Source organism: Mugil cephalus, chromosome 12 (genome assembly GCF_022458985.1).
Source record: "Mugil cephalus isolate CIBA_MC_2020 chromosome 12, CIBA_Mcephalus_1.1, whole genome shotgun sequence".
Classification (NCBI taxonomy): Eukaryota; Metazoa; Chordata; class Actinopteri; order Mugiliformes; family Mugilidae; genus Mugil; species Mugil cephalus.
The window spans coordinates 11,783,834-11,806,830 of NC_061781.1; the positions used below are offsets into that span (position 1 = coordinate 11,783,834).

General features: G+C 40.8%; 2 protein-coding genes across 3 annotated transcripts in view; both read right to left on the reverse strand.

The window, feature by feature from the left end:
• Window positions 1–197: 197 nt before the first annotated feature.
• bard1 (BRCA1 associated RING domain 1) lies at window positions 198–21,107 on the reverse strand. 2 transcript variants are annotated; one of them, XM_047600668.1, is made up of 11 exons: window positions 20,893–21,107; window positions 20,109–20,165; window positions 19,477–19,625; window positions 17,819–18,909; window positions 17,112–17,192; window positions 15,674–15,846; window positions 10,200–10,332; window positions 9,963–10,095; window positions 6,987–7,079; window positions 3,355–3,452; window positions 198–1,846 (listed from the first exon to the last, which is right to left on the reverse strand). In XM_047600668.1, exons 1-11 carry the CDS (start codon window positions 20,982–20,984, stop codon window positions 1,499–1,501), a joined length of 2,448 nt encoding a protein of 815 aa, XP_047456624.1. In that variant the 5' UTR covers window positions 20,985–21,107; the 3' UTR covers window positions 198–1,498. The 2 variants fall into 2 exon arrangements, with proteins under 2 accessions (XP_047456624.1, XP_047456623.1); XM_047600667.1 differs by having other exon boundaries at window positions 9,963–10,101.
• Window positions 21,108–21,954: 847 nt separating this feature from the next.
• abca12 (ATP-binding cassette, sub-family A (ABC1), member 12) overlaps window positions 21,955–22,997 on the reverse strand; it is a 64,111-nt gene continuing 63,068 nt past the window's right edge. Inside the window, exon 77 of the mRNA XM_047600666.1 lies at window positions 21,955–22,782. Coding sequence (XP_047456622.1) covers window positions 22,678–22,782 — 105 coding nt within the window. The 3' untranslated portion in view covers window positions 21,955–22,677. The remainder of the gene's footprint in view (window positions 22,783–22,997) is intronic.

Here is a 22,997-nt window from a genome sequence, read left to right on the forward strand (position 1 = left end):
GTCCACACTGCTAATTGCCTTCTCCCACCTCCCACCATGGACAAGAAAAGGGAAGCAATTTTATGCAGCACATAGCAATCAATAGCAATTAGGTGCATCCCTGACTAATCCCATTGAAAATGGCATCTTGGGAGATGGCCAGTAGAAGGCCGCTTAAATCACACATACCTGAAAAAGTTTGGCTTTTTTCCCAGAGCCAAGTGCCAGCGCTGTGAAGCAACAATTAATTGTGTTGTTTTCCTATTCTACACTTAATATTGAATTTCCATCAGTCTTTTTCGGGGGGCCCACTGTCTCTGTTGGTATCAAACAGACATTCTCATTTAGGTAATTATCTTTTCCTGTAAACTCATGCATTTCGTGGACTGTAATTTCACTCCAAAGCAGCTCAGCAGACACTGCAGCGCACAGCAATTTGATGTCACTGTGACGAACACATGACACGGAATCAAACTCCAAAACGAACTAGAAATTTGGATCAACAGATGAAAGTGCACAAAATAAGTGGACGACCAACGGACGGGAGGTTGCTGACGAATTTTGTTTTGAGTGGGAGAAAATTACCGTCCAATTCAATCTAATTTAAGTCAATCAAACTTCCGACCATCACCGACAGTCGTCGGTTTCGTTTGCAGCGTGAGTTGGGTGGGAATCTGGAGTGGAAGGGCTGTTCCTTCGCATTAAAAGGTCAGTCGGTTAAAGTGGTTTGGGGCGTCTCATTAGAATTATTCCTCACGATCTCCCTGTGGATGTTTTCCGGGCAAGTTAAACTCAATGGTGACCCAGAAAAAGTTGGATGGATTTTATACGATACAAATTCTCTTGGAAATGCTGCGAGTTTCCCTAGGAAGAACTGAAAGACATCAATGGGGTAAGAGTGGAAATTGTACTTAGCCTGAAGCTAACTTGACCCTAATTTGGGGAAGTGGCAGAGAATGAACGGATGTATGAAGTTCTTTAACCTGCAATGAAGGGGAAAACTTCAGCCTACGTAAAATGAAGGAACCTGTAGAACTGGAAGCTATGTACTTTATTTTAGAATCCAAGTAGGTTTCTCCTAATTATTGGCTCCTACATGTGCCTTCTAAACTTCAAATGATTGAGTGTTTGGATTATAAATGCCTAAACAAAACAGCAGCGTTCAGAAAAAAAAAGTGTCCCATGATAAAAACACAAATACGTGGAGAAAGACTTTATTTCCTCTGCTTTCTTGTACAGTTAATCATGTCATAATATCTTGCGATCCCTTGGAGAAATCAACTAATGATTGTTGCTGTACACAAACAAACAGCAGGCGTGTGGATTGCCACTTTCATTTCAGACTTTAAGCACAGAGCATTAAAACCGAACGACATTATTGTTTTATTTTTTTCCATGTGATTTCTGTTAACAATCATCTTAATCCCCAGAGATTTAAAAGCCCATTATCACCACGCTTCGGGGTAAGTGAACTCTTGATGCAAAATTATTGTTCAATATAGGGAAAAAAAAGAAACAGTTAGGCTGAAACGTGGGGGTCCGGCACAGGGAGAAGGGAGAAGGCCGCGATGCAGTCGATGAGCCAGGTGGAAGGAGCTGACCACACCTTACCTCGTCTGACCACAGCAGGCTTGTAAGCCCCCTGGGGGTCAAAGATGATGTACTGCGTGCAGAGGGCCTGGTCAGAGCCTTGCAGGGCGTGGTAGGCCGCTGCACTCAGGGTTTGCGTCACGTCGCTGTCTGGCTTGGGCTGCCGGCTCAGGAGTTGACCTCCTCCTTCGCGCAGCAGCTTGGCGAGCTCGTCTTTTGTCGGTGCCTTGAAGGAGCCGAGGAGGAAGAAGAAGCAGCCATCGAAGAGCGGTGGAAGCTGCCGGGAAAAAATGGATATGTGCGCATTAGCGGGAACTTGGTGAGCGAGCTCCGTCCTCAGGCCCAGCTGGGAAGACTAGTTACTTGTCATCTTCCTTCAATAAAACATGTCAGTCACTTAGTGGCAAAACTCATTCAAGTCTCCTCCTTTGCTCGTGATAAAGCGTAAGCACAGAGCAATTTTCTTTGCACCTTAAAAATGGAGGCAGGAGCCGATTCTTTCCATTTCTTTGTACTTCATTGCTGCAGAGGTGGAATACATTTTTATAAGCATCGTTCTCCAGTCAAACTCTGAATCTCTTTGCATTGCTGTTTAAAGGAGTAGTGAATTAGGCCACTGGAGAATGTTCTATTCAAAGCATCAATGAACTCCGCTGCTGTGGGAAGTAAATTAGCTTTCTCAAGTGTTTCAAATAAGAAGCTTCTTTGACTATACTTTGGATGGATTTCACTTTTGCTTGTGTGTGTACTTAATTTGATATGATTGATGGTATTATTGTTCTTCGAGGGTGAATTTTATTTTCTGCTTGAGAGGGAAGAAAACAGAAGAAACTGAAAAACTAAAAGACATCAACACAGTATGCTGTGTGTTACTGATTCTTAATCTACCCAGTGTCCCGATCCTTAAGGGAGCAAACATGTAGATAAACCAAGAGGTGTATTAGCCAGTTGAAGGTTTGTGACAGTAAATACCAGAGAGTCAAGGTATTACATTGACCAATAGAAGAAAACTCTTTAATGTCAAACCGTGATCAAATCTGAGCAGCGCAGCCTCAAAGGTGTGTTCTGTTTGTATCGGCTCTGCCATCTAGACAGTACAGTATCCCATTTTCTATAAAATGGCACAAGCCCTGTCAAGTTTCACGGCCATTTGTGAGCGAGCGGCGAAATTTCAAGCCCAGCCACAATGCCTTGTTTGTACCGAGGTCATGATTCTGACTTGGCCACTGTACGGCAATCACGCCGTTTTTTCGAAGCCATTTCTCTGTAATTTTGGACCCACTGCCTTTCTGAGTCTTTGGCAGAAGCCTTTGGCAGCGCAATCAAAAATATAGAGGAGGCATAACAAAGAGGGCAAATGAGACTTTCAATTTCGTTTGGATTGATCGGAAATTGAGAGACGTGGCAAGTTGTTTCTATTGACATGCTAGAGTCAAGAACAACTCATCTCAACTGATGTACGTCCTCACATCCTGCCACTGAGCATCCTACTTGCGATAAGAGGCGAGGGAGATCCGCAAGGAGAGGGGAGTCGAAAGATATTTTAAAAAGTTAGACATTCTGCCTTCTGGCTCTGTCAATTAAATGTAACCTATGACACAACTGCAGCATCTGTCCACGTCTTTCTCAGAGCCTACCGCTCATAGCCAAGTGCGTCATAGTTTCAAAACAACCAAAAAAAAAAAAAAAAAAAAGGGAATAAAAAACATCTGGAAAAATAACTGTGTCCCAAGGACAGAGCACCTAGACAACTTATTCTCATCAATTTAGTATTTTTTTGTTTACCAAGCTCCATCTGTTGATGCGACTGCGCTGGGGGCCTTCTCCCGCTTCATGCTCAGCTTCAGGCACCCACTTCCCCGCCTGCAGACATGCCTCCACCCCTGGCATCAAAGAAAGAGAACAAAGCAAATTAAAGCTACAGCTAATTATGTTGACTTGAAAGACTGTGACAAGCCAATTGCGAACGGGGGGGGATGACAAAGCTCATGCCGGTTTTATCCCGAGCTGGAAGATCTCAAGTATTGGCAAAGCTGTATTTGTTGACAGAGAAAGATGCCCACAGCATGATGGAGTTAATGATGCAACTCTTGTTAGTATTAAGCAGGATTCGAGCAATGTCGCCTTTTCTCTGTCTCTTGAGGTTTTGCAGAGTCAAATTGGAACTGTGTGACAGCAGGCATCCCGGCATTTTCTGAGTCGAAGAAGCAGCTTTGTTCTAAATCCTTAAGAAAAACATCTCGGGCGAGAGAAAAGTTTTAACTTTTTTAAAGTAAAGGCACATGACGGGAAGATGCACATTTTAATGACCCCCCTCACTGTCAGAGATAAAATACACTTCTGAACACGGCGCAGATCACAGTGCTGCTGCTCTCAGTGAGCATTCAACTCAGAAAGTATTGTGCCGGGGGTGTCTTCAAAAAAATGAAATGGCACATTTAAACGTAATGAAACTAGACATGGTTGAAAATGAGGATTTGAAAGTTTGCATTTGAAATATATAGCGTAAGACCTGAACACCTATTTTGATCCCGAAAAATTAAATGTGAAAAATTCTGATGCGATTGTAATATTTTGTAACGGCAGTCCCTCCTACATTTCACCTCCCGCTGCAGCTTAATCTTCCACTTGCGATGTTTGCTGACATGAAGGGTCTGTCTGTGTGTGTGTGTGTGTGTGTGTGTGAGTGCACACTTTGTCACAATACAGCACTCTGACCAGAAACAGAACATACATGCACGCAGTCACCAGTGCATGGGTTGGAGGGTAATTACATTTCTTCATTCCAATTAATTACAGCTTTGCTTTCTTTCACGGGGTCCCTGCCAGAGGCTCGGACGGAGAAGAGCGGAGACGCCGGGGTTAATCGCTCCGGATGATGCTGCGGAGTGCAGAGGAGTCGTTATTTGCTAATGATATTCATAAAGAAACGAGGAAACACCTCAAACCCCTCCTTTCTTGAGTCGACGAACAAGCGAGGCGCAAGATTAACCCCATCTTTTGATTATCTGTGAGACCAACTGGACTTTGGTGTTGTTATGAGGACAAGACTAGGCTATGTAGGCTACGCTGTGTGTGCCACCACTTCTAATGCTGTGTTCCTTACCCAGTGTCTTGTTATGTGTAGCGTCTCTAGCTAGATGCAGCTGGCGAGCGTGTTTTAGTTTCTCCGCAGGTGCAACGACAGCAAACCAGTGACCTCACAGGGACAACAAGATTACAGGCACTCATTGTGCCTGGCTATATTGTAATTTGTCTATTTTTGTTCATGCATAGGTTAAACAAACATGATGCAGCATGTTAATCAGCGAGCTAATTGGTTTGTTTCTCCCAGGCCTCAATTTCCATTCTAAGCTAGGCTAAACATGCGCTGGCAGCAGTTTAAACCCTGTGATTAATATCCATCTTCTCATCTAATTCTAGCAGACGAACCAAACAAGTCCGTGATTTCACCTGTCATGTTTTGCTCTCGAATGAAAGCTTAATTAAGGCGTTTAGCCGGAATGGAACGGCGAAGCTGCTTTACCGGGGAAAATGCAACGCGATGAAATATAGCTGATTAAGAGGTAAGTTGGGGCTCGGCCTAGTTGACAGCGACGCCGCACAAAGGCAGGTGACAGTGAGAACGTGCTGCCTGTGTGCACCCCCGCGCATACACAAGGACACAGATAGGATGCCACAGCGGTTGTCACGGGGGAGACAAGCTGTGTCAAGTGCTCAGGCTGCGTGGAGAAAGGCGAATGGGAGGTGCTGAATGTGATCCAAACACACAATATCTTACAGTGACACAAGCACACACACACACACACTCACAGGCGAACCGGCTTACTGGCAGAGACAGGGACACGCGTGCGTGGCATTGTAGCATAAAACACACACACACAGTAAGGTGGTGCTATTGACGAATACAGCAGTCAAGGGCACACCAAGGTACCAGGAAATTCTTTGACAGCAAGTCTCTTTTTACTTCCCCTGAAGCCGACTTCTTCTGAATGTCTGCTTGTTGACATGGTTCAAAGATGCCAGGGAGACGGGTAGAGAATAGCAAAAACGGGGGGAAAATATTCATCTTGGCAAAACTCAAACAGGAAAAGTAAGTTGGCCGCGTTTTCATCGAAGCAAAATTGAAGCCTCGAGGTTCACCGATTCAAAGGTTCCATCCCCCAGTCAGCCGCCCACTCATTTTGGCCGTCGGGCATGTAAACAGGTGTGTGCACACAACAGCATTCATGAAGAACTGATGGGAAAATAGCCTTGTTGCCATGTTCTTTCAAGGCTTCCCAGGACAATGCATGTTCTGCATGAATTAAAAAGAACGGGATTCAGAAGTTCCTATTGCAAAGAGAGAATCTGTATTCACCTGAAACCTTGGAGAGGAGTATGACAGCTGAAAGTACATGTCTGAACTGCTGAATAGGAATCAAAGCCAAAATCTCAGTAGGACTAGATAACACAGCAATGAGTACACATTATCTGTAGTCCTTACCGTATCAGGAACAACAACCAATTAAGAAATGGGTTTTCATTTTTCCAATCAGGTTGTCAAAGCAGTAAACTGCATAATAGCTTAAAACTGTTCCACAGTCGTCATCTATTGAGACAAAGGTGGCACGTTAAATGTTTGTCTGGGATTCAACAAAAAGCCAAAAACCCTTAAAGTAACTCCGTACAGCTAGAGCAGCACAATTCATTTGTTCAAAGCCTGCAACTTCAAATGCAGATACAAATATTCTTTCTGTGGTGACAACAGCCCAGAATGACAATAAAAATAGCTGGTTATAAAACAATACGAAACATGTATAAAACTGCTGCAAATGTCTAATTCCTTTCAGCTCTGCAGCACAAAATAGCCGACTAAACCTTGGTTTATGGGGCAAGTAATGGAAAGTAAGAAGTAATAAGACAACTATTTAATGTTAAAGTGATGAATTGTGTTTATAATGTACAAATGTATGAAGAAATAACAAGTTGTTCATTGAAGGAACAAGAGAGCCATTTAGTAGTGTGCGCATGTTAAGTTGTTTGGTCAAAAGAAAATAGCTGATATTTGTTTTCATTTGTTTTATGTTAATGAAATGTAAAAATAACAAATACATCTCAAAATACTTATTCGGCTGTCAAAGTTACAAAATCCAATTAGCAATGAGTCTTCTTATTCTTGTTGTTTCAGAGTCGAGAGAGCACTAAAGTAATAGTCTAAAGAATAAGGAAATTACTAATATGCAAATGTTTAGCCTCCTTAGCAAACAAGGTCATTTATCAACAACTGTTTAAGAAACGCTTATGCACTCAGTGAAAGCAGTTGAATAAAATCTGCAGCAGGAAGTTGTCTAGGTCTCCACAGCAGCATTTAACATGACATCAAACGACACCGTTTGCAGAGAACAGTTCCAGTCGACAGCTCACTCCATACTTACAGCTGTATCTGACAACCCAGCAGCCAGCGAGGACACCCAGGAGGGTAGAGTAGGTGGTGGGCATTTGTCCTTCTGGCACCACAACATGGCTCACTGGAAGAAGGAGACGGACACGGACTGAAGCCAAATTGAAAAAGCATTTGTAAAGCAGTGGCGCAACATATACACGAGTAACTTTGGTCTACTCTTGGCCTCCTAGCGAGCTAATACTTTGTCAACGTGAAGACTGAAAATCTTTATTCCGCAGTTGTGACATTTAGGCATTCAAGAACAACAAAAGCTAATTAGAGTTTCTCCCTGCACAAGTGAGATACTTGATCATTGACTTTCCGTGTCAAATGAAAAACATAACTGGAGTGAGGCAGTTTACCAGACGCCGCTAATGGGAGCTATGTGCTGCCAAAGAGAAAAGCACATGTTGAAAAAGAATGTGATGAAAAACTATATCATAATAACTGGAACTATAATAATCAAAAGTCTCTGTATACAGATATTTAGGTTATTAGGATTTCTTTTTTGTTCTCTCATAAAATGTGTAAATAGTAACGCACAACTCTGTGATCTAGCCGATAGGTCATCTCAGCTAATGACAATTCTGAAACAAAGTGTTTAATCAAAGAATGACATTATCTTTGATGATAGTGCTAGTGATTAACCAAATCCAAGTTGAGACAGCAAAGCGCTGCATCCAATATAAAATATGTGATATATACAGGACTGTATATATGGTATATTTTAATGCAACACATCTTCTCATGTACCTTCCATGTTTCCTCATGCTGAGAACTGTTCCATGCAAAGAGTTCTAGCATTACACTCACAATGTGAGGTTTATTTTTACATGAAGACATGAAAACATATATTATGTCAGGGCCTACACTGAAAGTCTACAGTGGAGTTATGTACTTCAGCAGTACAGCTTGACTGACGGTGCAACGGTTTCAAAGACGCTCTTGAAGCCGTGATTGACCAGATATGTGGAGAGTCGGGGTTTGAAATTCCCTCGCATGAGCTCTCTTTCTGCTGTTCTTTGACAGCCGGCTCTTTACTCTTTCTTCCAGTGTTGCCATTTGGAACATCACAATTAGAGATCGACCGATATGGATTTTTTTGGATGTGGAGGTGGTATTTGGCGTCGATACTGCTTTTTCTGCTTTCGTTTATCTGATGAAAATGCCGCAATGATAACAAATGCTCAATTTAACCAAAAACATAAACATGCATTGAACTCAAAGGACATTTAAAGATCTTATGAAAAAGCAGCGTCGGCTCCAAATATCGTCTCAGAAGAATCAGCAGCACATAAAAGTCCATATCAGTCGATCTCTACTGGCCACGCTATTCATGTGCAGAATGAGACTTCAACAATTAGTTTATTCTAAAACTATATATTTGGATGAGATAATGTTGTAGCAGGATGAAACAATGTAGTGCATTTTAAATAGAGGACTGGTGTGATGTGGTCCAGAGGAAGACTGATTATGTTTTTGATTCCTAGGTCACTTGCTAAATGAAGTTCATGTTTTGCGCTGCCTTTCAGTTTGAGTGGATGATCGGATAAGGTTCCTGAAAACCTGTCAAAATGTCAACAAAACAAAAGGCCACGCAGTAGCTTATATTGTAAAGGACAGGGACATGTAATTATGGCTTAATTAAAATTTAAATACAACCTTATTGCCTCTTCTTTCAACAATGGAGTGCGGCTGACAAGTTCAAAATGAGTATAATTATATGTCTGGGGCGAAACCTTCTCGCTGCGTGCGCTGACCACGGATTCGGTGGATTTGTAAGTTTTGCCTCTAAATATAAAGAGCATTTTCCGTTAACAACAACTTTCACCCCACTGGCCACAGAAGGGAGAGTTGTGTGCAAAACTTCTGTTTTTCATTAGTATGTATTCATCACTCTGGCAGCACCTCCAAACATTTTATGAGGAATGGTTTCAATTACTTCTGCTCTCTGGTGTTCTTCCAGTCATTACTATGCAACAGTGAAGGAGCAGCTACATCACTGTGATGTATCCCGCTCTAAAAGCACTTGTTAGTTACTGTTGAACCTTCATGTGTGATAATGCTCAAGCACCTACTGTTGGCTTTTACAATACAAACGGGTGTCAGATAATAGCGCCTATAAAGCTAGAACTCTGTTGGAAAGGACCATTTGAAATGAAAATCTTATCTTCAGGGGGTGGAAGTAGTGCACAGGCACATCTTTAAATGAAATAGCGGGGCGCGGGCAAGGTTCTCATGCCTACAAAACCTATTAATTGTTTTGACACATACAAGGCCACTGTTCAGTTGTTGCCCATTTCTTTGTAGCTGACATTTCTAGTCGACCTTCCATGCTCATTGTTAGTTACTGTTGAACTTTCTGCTCTGATTTCTCTTGTATATTCGCCAAATATTTCTGCTCGATATAAGCAGATACAACATTAAAATATTGCTATTTATTCTTGAACAGCTCCCTCTGAAAAGAAAATATGTCAATGTTGCGACTGCCGCAGCCCCGACTAGTTTCACTCGATGCTCCAAACTCAGCATGGTGAATTTGGAAGTAGGAACCAAAGTCGTAGTTCCCAGCTTCCCTTTAAAGTAAACTGTATCAGTCGCATCCATATGGCCTCAAATTTGAGATTAGTGTGATTAGATCAAATGAATAGACATCCATTTTGCTTCGCCAAAGATTTTTTTTGCCATCATCAGTACACCTTGCTGAATTTCATTAGATTCCACATTGCCACATCTCTGCTAGTCTGGTCCTAGCTTTTGATTACCTATCAGTGTGTTTGGCAGGGAGTGGGCTTCTGTTCTAACAATTGGCTGGTAGTTGCTGTTAATTTGCGATGTCGCAGAGAGCTCATCACTAATAACATTAAAAAGCAATCATATGCAGCCACTATCTCCAGGGGCTTAGCTGGGAACATTAAAGAAGTAAAATCTCCCAGAGGAGGTGGTATCTGAATGACACAAACGCTACCTGCACCAGAAAAGGTGGCCGCCATTCTTCCTCCCAGTAGCCCCCCCAGCTTGGCCAGTTGACGCTGCTGTGGTCGCGACAGCTTGGTGGACAGAAACACCACGACCTGATCCCTCCTCACACAGTCACTAACCTGAGACCGGACATAAAAGCAAAGTTTAGGAATGTGTAGGCCTTTAATGGCAGAATATCAGTACAAAAAAAAGAAAAGTGATTAGCATATTCATGGAGACGTACCACAGAGAGCCTAGCTGAGGGGCTATGAGATGGATGAGAATCAGCATTTTGAGCTCCTTCTGACGCTTCTCGGAAAATCTCCAGCATCTCCGCGCTCACTGCATAATCTGCAGGCCGCTTTCCAAACAGATTACTGTAGAGAGGTAAATTTGAAAGTGTGTCAGCGTCTCACAGTGTGCACACGCCTGTGTATTTATGCGTTTGCAGCACCGGACCATCTGTTGGCCACATATTTAAACCAGGAAATATGACAACACAATAAATAAAAAACAGTGACTAATATTTAAACAGCAGGAGTCAAAGAATACGCAGGCACAATTTAAAAGTGGGGGAGCGACATGGAAGAATGTCTTGTGTTGTGCAGTGTTGTATTTCTAGGATGTTATTAACTCACTGTGGGTCCAAGGAAATTTTATTTTGTCAGATGAGCAGCAGTAATTCTAATTTATGTATATATCCTGAAATAACTGGTCTTTTCATGTGTCAATGTGTTTTGATGCAGATGTTTTGATATTTAAAGCAAACTTGATTTGAAACATGTCATCTGAAGAGGTAGTTATTTATTCATTTAAGCATTTAAAGCAGGAAAAGTAAGAAATGTGCAAAAACTTTTGAAAACTGTGAAATTTCATGTCAACATTAATGCAGAAGAGTGCAATCTTATTTTCTGGGCACAACTCAAAAGATAAATTACAGTGCCGGAAAAAGAGGTGACAAGCTGACAAATGCCAAGCAAAAACACTTTACAGGGGAGCACCTACGACAAAACACGATGGGATCTGACTAATTTACATAAATAAATAAAAAGGTAAGCCAGGCTGTACAATGAGAGGATATTATTTTCTGTCAGGGGTTTTAAAGGTGATTTAGCTCGCCGACTTTCGTCGAGCAGGGGATTTGTGAATCAGGTTTCAAAAGTCGTGACTGCAGTAGAACAAACAAAGAGCCTAATTTTCATGTTTTGATGTATTGGGTGAAGAAAATAATGCCTTTTACTACGCCATAATCTTAGTACACTGCTCCGGCCAGGGCGCATTTTCCAAATGTGTCCTTTTCTTCCCAGTCTTAACAACTAGCACAAGTTCATTTCACCACCTTATTTCTGTTCAGATTCACCGTCTTTGTCACAAAGCTTTTATTCATCTAGTGTATACCAAAAGTCTTCTCAAAGAACGTAATACTTCTGCCTTTTCATTCCATAACAAATATTGAATTTCTTTCCATTTGTGGCAGGAAACTAAAATTCAATATTTGTCATCGCAGAGCTTTAACTAAAACAATCTTGCAACGTTACACCCTGCTTGTTCAGTGAAACCGCGTGAGTCGATCTTGTTATTGTTAGATATGAGGTTGAAATTTGTGCTCCCCTACTCCCTATTTTAAACACAAGCTCTCTCTCCATAAACTTATGCGATGAGAAAACCACACAATCATTACAGATTGATTTGAACCGAGATACACATCCTTAGTACACTTAGGAGCCTTGGCACGTTCTCGAATGCATTATTGTACTCAGATACACAAAGGTAATGAAAATGCAACTATCTCCCATATTATGGACAACAAAAACTAACTTTTTCTTATGCATCTTTATGTCTGAGAGAGCAGCAGGAAATCAGAGGTCACCTTGAGGAAAGGGGGGAGAGATGAAAGGAATGAAGAAATGAGCGGGAGGAGGAGAAAAGACGGAGAGAAGAACCAAGCCCAGCAGGTCGTCTCTAAAAGATTAGGCGTCAGCAAAGATAACACCTGGGGGACAATTAATAGGTCCACTGGTCCATAAAATATTTCATTTGGATTCATACCCCCAGCCCCGTACACACAAATACAAACAAACATAAAGCGTCCGTGATACTTATACATAAGCGCACACACAAGCAGGTGTAAGCAGCAGCATGTGAAAAGAAAGTCTGAAAAAAACGTAGAAAAGGCTGAGCAGGAGGTAAAGTCACAAACGCTCTCCCACAGGCCTCTGCTGAAGCACACAAGTGGGAGGAAGGCGGTGGTGGTTCTAGTGGGTTTTAATTTTGAGCTGAACAGAAAATACAAAGTGTTCATAGCTTATACTATCCTTAGCCTTTCTACAACTCATCATCTTTTCTTTACTAACCCTGACATAACAAACAACACTGGTGATAATAACAGCTTTTTATTCTGCCAACTGTTTCTCCACATGCTTCAAACCAATACCAGGCAATTGTGCACACTGTATCCTCACATTATTACACCTAATACTACGGAATATTGGATTCAAAATTTTACTTAAAGCCCACACAAATCTTATCATGACCCACCAGCTGATAGAAGATCTGGACTACGTCTAAACCTGAAAAGAACAGAATGATGATAGAATCTACCAACGGAAGCAACAGTTCCTGTGACGCTCTTAACAACACCTTTATTAAAAGAACCCAACATATTTCAAACTTTGCGACTGAAAATAAAAACAGTCCAGTCTACAAGAGCCACAAATCATCAGAGCAGTGTGCTTTGTTTTGACAAGAAAATGAAACTGCAGCAGCACAGACAGTATACAATACGGAGTACGTTTCAAAGACGGGAAGAATCCAGAAATGACAGAAAGCTGTTATGCCAACGTTATTTGAAAGGTGGCCTGTGAGGAATTTCTTGTAAACAAGTGAGGTGTCGTTTACACCGAGACTTCCGCACCGAAATATGTGCGCATCCTTGAAATCGAACAGAAATGCGGAACCATCTTCATTCTTATTAAAGCATCTGCAAGGCGGTTTTTAAACGTTCTGCTTTGTTCACTTGCTCAGTCTCCTTCACCGTCTTTGTTGGCGCATAACTGCAGATCTCGGCACCTAACCACTCTTTTAATCTGCTGTTGTCTCACTTCGGTGGTGTGAACCATTGCCAAAAAATGTATTCTCATGCTTGTGCACGCGTGTCTTTATTTGAGTGCGCAAGAATAAACAAAGGGTCAGGAGTGTGGACCCACTCATTAGATATTGCAGATGTGGTGAAAAAGCCCAGAGGGAGTCTTTAATGAAGTCAAGTTATGCTGAAACCAATTAAATCTCAGTAGTATCTAGTACAAAAAGGGATCCTTTACGTACAGTGCATCTACGCACTACTACACACAATTCCATATTAATCCATTTAAAGATTTGATCCATGTCATTGCTTGTTTGCCATCTGATTCTGTGCATATGTAGTATAACAATCCTGTGTAGTTGATTAGCGTGTTAGTACGAAGTATTACGATGTTAATTAAGGTGTGCATGGATTCAGTAGTTTGGGGTCAGGGCAGTCATTGCTCAGCCATCAGTCAGCTCAAATATATCGAATGCCTTGTTTCCCACATCTCATTAACAAAAATACATTTCAATAGTAATGGTTTGATTGCCAGTAAGTACATTTCAAGACTTCTGTTTCGAGATCAGATGTTTCAGAAAATGCTTAAATGTGTTGTGTCATAACAATGAGTGGTTGATTGTATTAAACATATTTATACTAGTCATTCAGAGTTTGCCTCTCTTAAAAATTTGTTTTTAGCCCATATCTGCTAGATATCTGCCAGATATCTGCCAGGCCAGTCAAGGAGGTAGACTGTAGATGTGCAAAATTTGTACTTCCAAAGCAGATTTCTCTGCCAGTCACTCCATTAGGGATTACATTGGCAGGTGTCTTATTTTGCCTCTTGTATGTGTGACTGTGCATAGTGTGGGTAGAAGCTGGGACAGGGGTTGCATTCATCTTGCAGAGTTCTGACAGACCATCCCAAACGCCACCTCGCAGACAAGTAACAAGGTTAGGAGGAGAAAAACGTAAGACCCTGCAATCCGGAGGTATCAGAGAAAACAAAACAAATTCGATTAAACTGACAAGTACACAAAGGATGATGGGTATTAAATAAACACAAACTGACCAACATACTGATCCTGATCAACTACTCCACTACTCATCATAATGATCACCCAACATCCTCTCCCTCTTTGCTGACAACGAAATCTACCATGTTTCCAAAGGCCAGAAATGCTGATACACTCAGGAAACATTAAAAAAAAAAAAAATCCAAGAGGGGGGATATAATTTGAGGGGGAAACTAAATTTAAAACATCTTTGTGGCACATTAAACATTAAAAGCTTTTTGTATTTCTATTTGTGGATGTGTAATTATGGAACAGACTGACAGGGGAACTGAAGCAATGTCCAAGCATGAGCAGGTTTAAGCAACGGTACAAACACAAGGCGTTCAAGAAGGGGGGAATGAATATGTCTAAAGATACATGTTGTGTGTGTGAAAAACAGACACACACAGGAAGTAAATGTTAAATGGAGAAGGGGCAGGATTAAATACGTATAAGGCTTCTTCCTGCACCTTATTGAATATGTTAGGTAAATATTGATGTTCAAATATTGTTTCCTTTGTTTTTTTCTATTACATGTTTGAAATAAAGCTTTCATTCATTTATTCATTCATTCAAATGATTGACCAGCAACGAATGAGCATCAGTCTTACATTTGTCCACCAACCCATTGCACTAGCTCACACCCTGTCTTTAATTACAAAATGCTAAATGTCTGGTACAGGGACTCAGAAACAGCCACCCCCAGCAGGGTGCAGCCTGACACAGACACACACGCACAAAAATAGGTTTAGGATCAACTAAAACTACATGAAAAACAGCACAAGGTGTTGACCTGGCCTCCACATTCCCTAAGATCCCGATCTGATGCACTGGAACAAGCCTGATTCACAGAGGCCCCTCCCCTCAAAGACCCCCCCACTAACAACATCCTGTTTCCAGACTCAGTTAACATATAATGTCAAGCTGTATTACTAGACTCAGTGTTTTAATTTACCATCTCATGGTAGTACACACTCCACGTGGAGCCTTTATACAAAGCAATAACCTGAAGTGAATTAAATCATTATATTAATAGGTTTTAGATGTGTCTATAGTAATTAGGCTACTGGAGGCCAGTTACTGAACATGTATAGTGGAAAAAGTCAGGTCACAGTGAAAAAGAAATACTACTACATGACCAAACATTAATGACAGAAATGCTGAAACGCTGCAGGTGACACATCTATGTTGCACTGTTATGCACTGTAAGCATAACAGATACTCATGCAAAAAATATGAAATAATCAATGGCCAGGATACTAGTATTTCTCATCTCTATAGAAACTTTTTTTATGTCAAACATTCACGTTACTATGTGAAAACCAAGGAAAGACCAATATTAAGCAAAACATGCCATCTGTTCATAATTGCTCCAATTCTTTTCCAATATGTCCCCCAAATTGCATGCAGAGGTACAAACCCTGTTCTTGTGGTGAGTGACTTGATGACTTGTTGAGCTGTCCGAGTGCAACCCTTTATAAAGCAACAGTGTGACTGTAGTGCAGTGTACAAATCAAAAAGGTACAATGCAACGCCTGGATGTCATCTGTAAAATGTAAATGTAAGAAAAGAAAAAAACAAACACTCCAAACTACTTACAGTACGTTCTGTGAAGCGCCGAGCTTCAGTAGCAGTTTTACGATGGCTGAGTGTCCATTCCTCACAGCATCATGAAGTGGAGAGTCGTTTTCATAGCCAGGCGTGTTCAACAGGGCTCCCCTCGAGACCAACACTTCCACAACAGCCAGGTGACCCAGGTTACATGCCTCATGCTGAAACAGAGAGCAGCAACGCTCAAAAGTCAGGAGCTACATCGACGAGGACGTGTGAAATTGATTATTTGAATAGCAGTTTTCTTCGCCCTATACTTCAACATTAGGAAGTCAAATAAGTCAGCGTGGCTTCCAGTCAGGTAGGACGGCATCATCACACTTCATCAGCTCTGGAGAAAATAACTCAAACTGAGTTATATGATCTGAGGAAAACACGTACTCGTTTCCTGACCTACTTTTCTACTTTCCAGAATTAACATGAAATGTGGAAGCTGCTTAATAAAAGTGTAGTTTCTAACTTTGCTTGCAACTTGAACCACAAATTAATTTGATTAAGTGAAAGTTCTGGATGGGAGCTTTATTTGGGAACACAATTTAGACACAGCAACACCTGCAAGTGCTGCTTTGAATAAATTCAGCAAAGAATTTCATTTAAAAGTGGACTTTTGTTTCATTTGGGTCAAGTAGTCTACGCAAAGACTGGAGCATAAGTCAGACAGCTCCCAGCCTTCCCAAACACATACGAGCAGAGAAATATGAATATTTCAATTTTATTGGTAGCATATATAGATCAGAAAACTCAAGTTTGAGCAGGGCATCTTGACAGATAGTAGCCACAAGGAGTGCTGAAATACATACAAATACATAGGTCTCAAAGAATAGAATAGTACTCAGGCTGCAGTGAAGGCCTTTGCAACTTACCATGTGGATGCAACTTGATTGCTAAAAGACCAAAGGCCTGCATATTTTAGGGCACTCACAGGATTAGAAGCCTTGATTTCTAAAGTGATTTATCAGCTTATCCAGAGTCCAAGTACAGCCTATGTAGCTATGCTTCGTATTTATATGAATCCGGCCTGTTTCATTAAAATCGGATAATCAAAGGACTAAAAGCTGCCGTTTGTTGCGGATTATATTAAAGCAAAAAACAGTGCAAAAAATAGTAACAACAGAACAAATGTGAAACCTTGGTAGCTTGCATGCTTAATGTGTATCAACAACATAACTCTGGTGTACCAGAGAAGGCAATAATGGATGAATTTTGACTAAATGATGCAACAGTAAGAGATGTACAGTGCTCAGAAAGTCTGTGTGGGAAAGGCTTTGCTGTCAAAGTGTGGGTAAAACTGACGATAGTTGATATTACTGACAAGAACCAGCATTAATCTCTTTCATCATAGGAAAGAAAAAATATTATATTTGAATAATTGGTGTGTGTGGTTGGTAAAACGAGGGAGGTTTTAGCTTTCAGATACATTACTAACCAGAGGTGTCCACCCAGCGTTGTCCTTCAGGTTCGGGTCTGCCCCTTCGTCCAACAGCTCTTTGACAGCCTCTGCATCTCCCTGCAGGACCGAGAAAGAACAACAAACCTGAGGTCAGAATAGCAGACCTGTAAATGCAAGCCTTCAAACACAGCTGCTGATCCGAGCAAACCAAAGCCCTACGGTTTATCAATCAGACTCCACAGTAGGCCATTGATTACCTTGTCCTGGATCCGGAGAGGGATTACCACTATGTTTACAAGGATTATTGTAAAGACGGTTTATTCTCAACAGACTGAGAAGTTGGCCGTCTTATCATCCTGAGACTTTTCAAATACACAAGAAAGCAGATGTTTCATTATATTTCGGGCAAAGAACCTCAAGTAAAATAAGAAACATGAAAAGCTGGGTTTGCATCTCCACATAATTATTTTTGTTTTTATTTGATGAATAGCAAATGGCTAAAATAATAATTCTGTTGTGTTCAATACTGAAATAAGAAATTTACATTTTCTACAATTTAAATATATAAATTTATTCAGAATTTAGTACACAAATGCCTTGGTGTTGTTGTTGAAAATGATGCATATTTTATTTGCTGACCACATTTTAATGCTGCCAGTCTACTGCAGAAACATTTGCATTCCTGGAATGTAAAAGAAAATGGAGCGGAGTAAATAGGGTGAATTATTCAGAAACGTCTCCACCTTTATTGCAGCTAGATGCAGTAGGGTCTCTCCCTTGTGGTTTCTCTTCTTAACTGCAGGAGTTCCTGGGCTGGAGCGCCCAACAGATGCACCGGGAGTAGAGGGGGAGCTTCTGCGGCTTTCTGGTGATGCAACGGCACGGAGAGAGGGGCTCAGTCCTTCCTCTTCTCTGGAGTTTTTGCGGATCTTGTTACACCTGGGGCTGGTCAAAGAGGGAGGGTTAAGTACAGCTGGGGACATCTGACCATAAATTTTTCTCTTTCGACCAGGAGATGCCCTTGGTCTTTTCGGTGTGCTTTCCAAGGTGCAGTTTTTCTCCCCCTCTCTGGATCTTTTTGAGGAATGCTCTGGGGAAGAAATGTTGTCCTGTATTTTTCTGGGGCTGTCACTTGGGTTGGGGTCACTTGCAGACAGTTTGTCATGCTGAACAACACTGTTGGATATGCTCTGACTGGGCTGAGTTTGGTCATTCTGAACAGTGATGCTGCCTCCTGAGAGACTCTCTCTCATTGTGCTCCTGGCAGGACTCAGTTCATTAGCACTCCCCTGTGGCATTTTGGGTTGAGGCTCGTCAGACGTGACAGTAGGGCTTAGGAAAGAAACCCTTTTACTGGACCTTCTTGCCCCGTCAGCACAAGGCTGCTCCGTCTCCGATGAGGCTTGTTCCTCCTCTGCAATGCCCCATTGCTGGTTTATGGCTTGAAGCCTCTTGTTCTTTATATTTTGCTTGGTCTGTTTACGTGTGTTCCTAGCGGCTCCTTGCGCCACGCCCCTCCTGTTGCAAGCAATTTTCTTAGTTGCCTTCTTCTTTCTGTTTCCATTTTCATTGCTGCATTTCTGAGACGGAGAGCCAGAATCTTGGGAGGACGAGGCAAAATTGAAAATTGACAGGTCCTGGTGTTGTGCTGGAAGGGTGCCTTGCTGTGTCTCAGCTGTTTTTCCCGAAGACCCGGTTGACGGTACAGTGCCGTCTGAAGGACTCGCAGCGCAGCGTACCTTGCGGCTGCGGGGACTGAACCATATCTTGAAGTTCTTCTTGTGTTTCAAGATAGGACTCTGAGGCTGTGTTTCAGTCTCTGTGACAGAGGGATCTGCAATAAAGCACGTAAAAAAACAAAGAAAAAAACACATTTAACGAGTAAAAAAAAAGCTGTCAATTGTAAAGACATTCCCTTTCAAACAAAAACACAAGTACATACGATATTATACATAATCAACTATTAATTATAGATAGAAATAGAGAATCCAATCAATTTCCTTTACCCCTAGCTATTTTTTTATTTAGGTTCGGCAACAACTGTCAGATCTGTTCACATTTAACAACAGGGCTTAGAAAGTTCCCTCAAAGTTAACGGTCAAAGCTCAGATCTACTTGAAAACTGAACCCTAATGTGGTTAATTGCATCGCATAATTACTGTCATTACCTGGATGCTGTAAAGGCGATAAATAGAATGAACCACAGGGACAAGCCACTAATACTGTCATTCAGAGATTAGATGAGGGGAGGAAAATGTTTAAACATTTCAGTCAACAACTGATAGAAGGGGCTGTGGGAAGATGAGCGCGGTGAAAAAGATAACAAAACGAGACAGATGGATTTGAGGAGATACGTTGTTAATTATGTTTTCCAGCTGCTACGTACGTAGCTCACATCTACCTGGTTGTTTTATGAGACCGAGCAAGGACTCCAAACCACTGAAGAGATGTATGATGCTACTGAGCTGCCTGTTGATTTGGATGTCCTTCACCCACGCAGGGCTGTGACACACCACGCAGCCATCTCCTGCCTGAGAGCCAGCGCAGGCCCTGAGCAATGAACATATCTTAGATTAGTACACCTCACATTTTAGTTCAAAGACATACAGAGAAATTATTGATTCACCTTCAAAGACCAATCAACACACACACACAAACACACACCAATTGCTTTGAACTACTGTCACAGCAGTGTTGCTATGCAGTATTTTATCTACATAAGAAATAAGCCTGTTGAATTAAATAACCCGTTTAGCTTACAAAAAGACTGCAAGACTATTATCACTGTGGGCATGTCGGTTCATCACAACAAGAAAAAGCTTTAAATACCATTTAGATGTGCCAGTATGCACTGCAGGTAAACCTGCATGCACAGTTCCACAACCTTGGCACTAGCACACCCAAATGGACCGAAGCCACCGTGGCTATAATCATTATTAGCTACATCTGTGTTTGACATCAAACACTCCCCACCGTGACACTGGTCTATTGGAAATGAGCACGCCGCAGCAGAATACACTGAGGTTGCATTACCTGCACAGCATATGTTCACACATTCCAAGGCACACGGGCTCCTTCATTAAATTGGAGCTGGAAAAAAAAAAAAGGTAAGAGATTTAAAAGGGTTTGGAACAGACAAGGCCACCTGTAACACAATGAGCATTTGGAACCTCTTGAGAAGCGTGTTGCTTTAACTTAATAGGATATTACGGATTCTTTTCATTGCTTTCAGAGTCCTGGCTGTGGTGTGCATGCATGTTTACCATCTTGCCTTATACAAAAACACTTGCCTGGACTCTGTCAACCTACCCAAACCATAATTTGCAGTAGCACATCACCGGGAAGTGATCTTGGATTATACTTGTAGTTGCCTACATGTGACATATTAATATTCTGTATTTTGTTTTGTCTACAATGAATCCTAATTTTTCAGCCTATTACATGTTATAGTGTTGCATTCTACACAACAGTTTTATACAGTTTATATACGTTTCATCACATCTATAGCACACCTGCACTGATTACTGGAATAAAGAAAAACCCATAAACCAAGAAGCTAGTTAGCTTTAAACCAGAACGCTGGGAAAGGACGTCTGTTGTATTTAGCTTTTCTGCAAGTTGCCTTCGATTGTACGTCGTTTTAAAATGACTAAAACGCCCGAACCTCCAAAATAATGAATTAGTCTATCACTATAACTTATCCCGGTCCAACAGGCGTTTAAAGTGCGTATGCTAAGCGGGCTATACGTGCTTAAATCGACTTCTTCGTGTAGCGTTTCATAATGGACTCAGTTTGCCACGGTTAACGTTAACTTACCATTTGGAACAAAGTAGCAGTTGTCGGAAGTTTGCAACCGCCTCTTTAGTGTTCTCCCAGTCCTTTGTCTGCACAGGGTTATTGTCACCCATTCTTAGAAATGTTGTTTGTGCGTATCCTTGCTCCTCTGTTATAACGTCGTGTTTGCGTCGACAAAACTACACAACAACAAGTCTGCTAGAGCTCACTTCCTGACTTCTTGCATCTCCCGCCAAATATTTACGGAAGTGATCTATTCCGGTTGCCATGACTACGTTGGTGACGTGGTTTTGTCCGTCCTCCTCCCGTGAGGATTAATATTTTAATTTGCTCTGAAACCAGTGTTTAAAACCAATATAAATTGCGTGATGCCATTAAAACATCAGAATTCACAAGGATGTAAATACATACCATGTTATTTAGTATTTTTTTTTGTGTGTGTTTGTTTGTTTTTCGTACACTCGTACACACTATGTGAACAACTGAATGAGCCAAACAGCATTAACAAATTTCCCTATTGCGGGATAATAAAGGGTTACAATTTTTTTAATTTTTTTTTTTATTGCTCCACTTTTACTTATTATGTATTTGTAGGTGTGTTTTACTTTATTTATGTTTTACTACACGCCATTGGTAAGATTTATTACACCGCTCATGTCCTGACCACATAATTCCTGATTATAACTGAAATCTAATATAGTCAGTTAATATAATTTTAATAATATCAACTCCAAATGAAGTCATTTATAGTCATGTCATGTCATTCAAACAATTGTGTACAAACAAATGCGCTTGAATCAAATAAATGACCTTTATTCCATGGAGCTCACTCATTATTATTATTAATATATATTTTTATTTTTATTTTTTTAGGTCTTTCTGTTTTAGCAGTGACCTTTGGCTATGTGTCCTCTATTGGCTAAACTACAACATTATCCTCATCAGATGACCTTGACAAAATATAATAAAACAAACAAATATATAATTTACAACATAATATATACAATAGTAATATAATAGGACTAAAACTGGAATGCTTCACAGTTTAGGTCTGAAAAGCATGTACTATAAATGACCAGCAAATCCACTTGAAAAATATCTTTATTGCAATGATAAAAAAAAATAGGCTTGATACATTCAACACCACACGGAGCAAGTCCAGCAGTAGGAGAGACCCTAAAATATTCAGTAATTTCATTCCAAACGTTAGATATGCCCTCAGAGGAAGTGTTAATGAGAAGGGGAAAAGTGCATATTGAGGTCTGGATGTGAATATTTTCTTTTGTCAAATTTAATCTAGTGAGCATAATTACATCTACCCTTAAATTAAAAATGTACTTCTTTATGCATGTTTCATTTATTTAGAGTAAGTACTTTGAGATGATGTACAATCATGGTTTTCTGATGAGAGGTCTTTAAATAGATATTGCACTTGATTTTTGATAATATATATATAACATCCTAGTGATGAATAGTACCCAAACCACAGAGAGAAACTCATAGATGACACAATTATTCTTCATAAATACTTTGATTAGGAGAATTAAAGGTATATAGTAAATAAAAAATCTTCAGCATCTGTGCATGTGCGCACTGCCTTTAAGTTATAGTTTCATTTGGTAAGCATAGAAATGTAATTTAACCTTCACGATCAGTTAAGAGACTTTCAAAAAGTAATCAGCATTTTTAACATGAATGGTTTAAATTCATATTTTCACATATACATTAATGGTGAATTTACTTCAAGCACGCACTGTGCTCCATCTCACACAGGACCAAATGGTAAAGTAAAGATGGCAGCCGGCTCTATGTTTGTTCTGCCTTAATAGAGTCCAGGACATCACGGTCATCTTCGCTGGGAATGGGTTCAGTTTCCATGCCAATATTTCCCATGGCAAAATTGATGAAGACCTGTGGAGGTTAAGTAATAATAATGTAAGAAGCATGGCACTATAAAAGGCGGTTATTTCTCTCTGAACTCTTTAATTTTCAGGTAATGTGCTGGTCAGCTTGCCAAACTAACACCCCTGGCTTTGCTCTGCCTATGGTATCTTCCAATCCCAGAGCCCCAGAGGGCCAAAGTGGTTGAAGAATATCAGTGCTGGCTGCATATAAAGCTCATGGAT

Bases quoted from the DNA above. Each gene is read 5' to 3' on its own strand.
- bard1 (XM_047600667.1), bottom strand. From the start codon at position 20,984: ATGGGTGACAATAACCCTGTGCAGACAAAGGACTGGGAGAACACTAAA. The intron at 17,193-17,818 runs GTGGAGACGTTT...TCGGTCCTGCAG, and splicing joins TGCATCTAGCTGCAATAAAG to GGAGATGCAGAGGCTGTCAA. The intron at 1,847-3,354 runs GTAAACAAAAAA...TTTTCCCGGCAG, and splicing joins GCATCAACAGATGGAGCTTG to CTTCCACCGCTCTTCGATGG.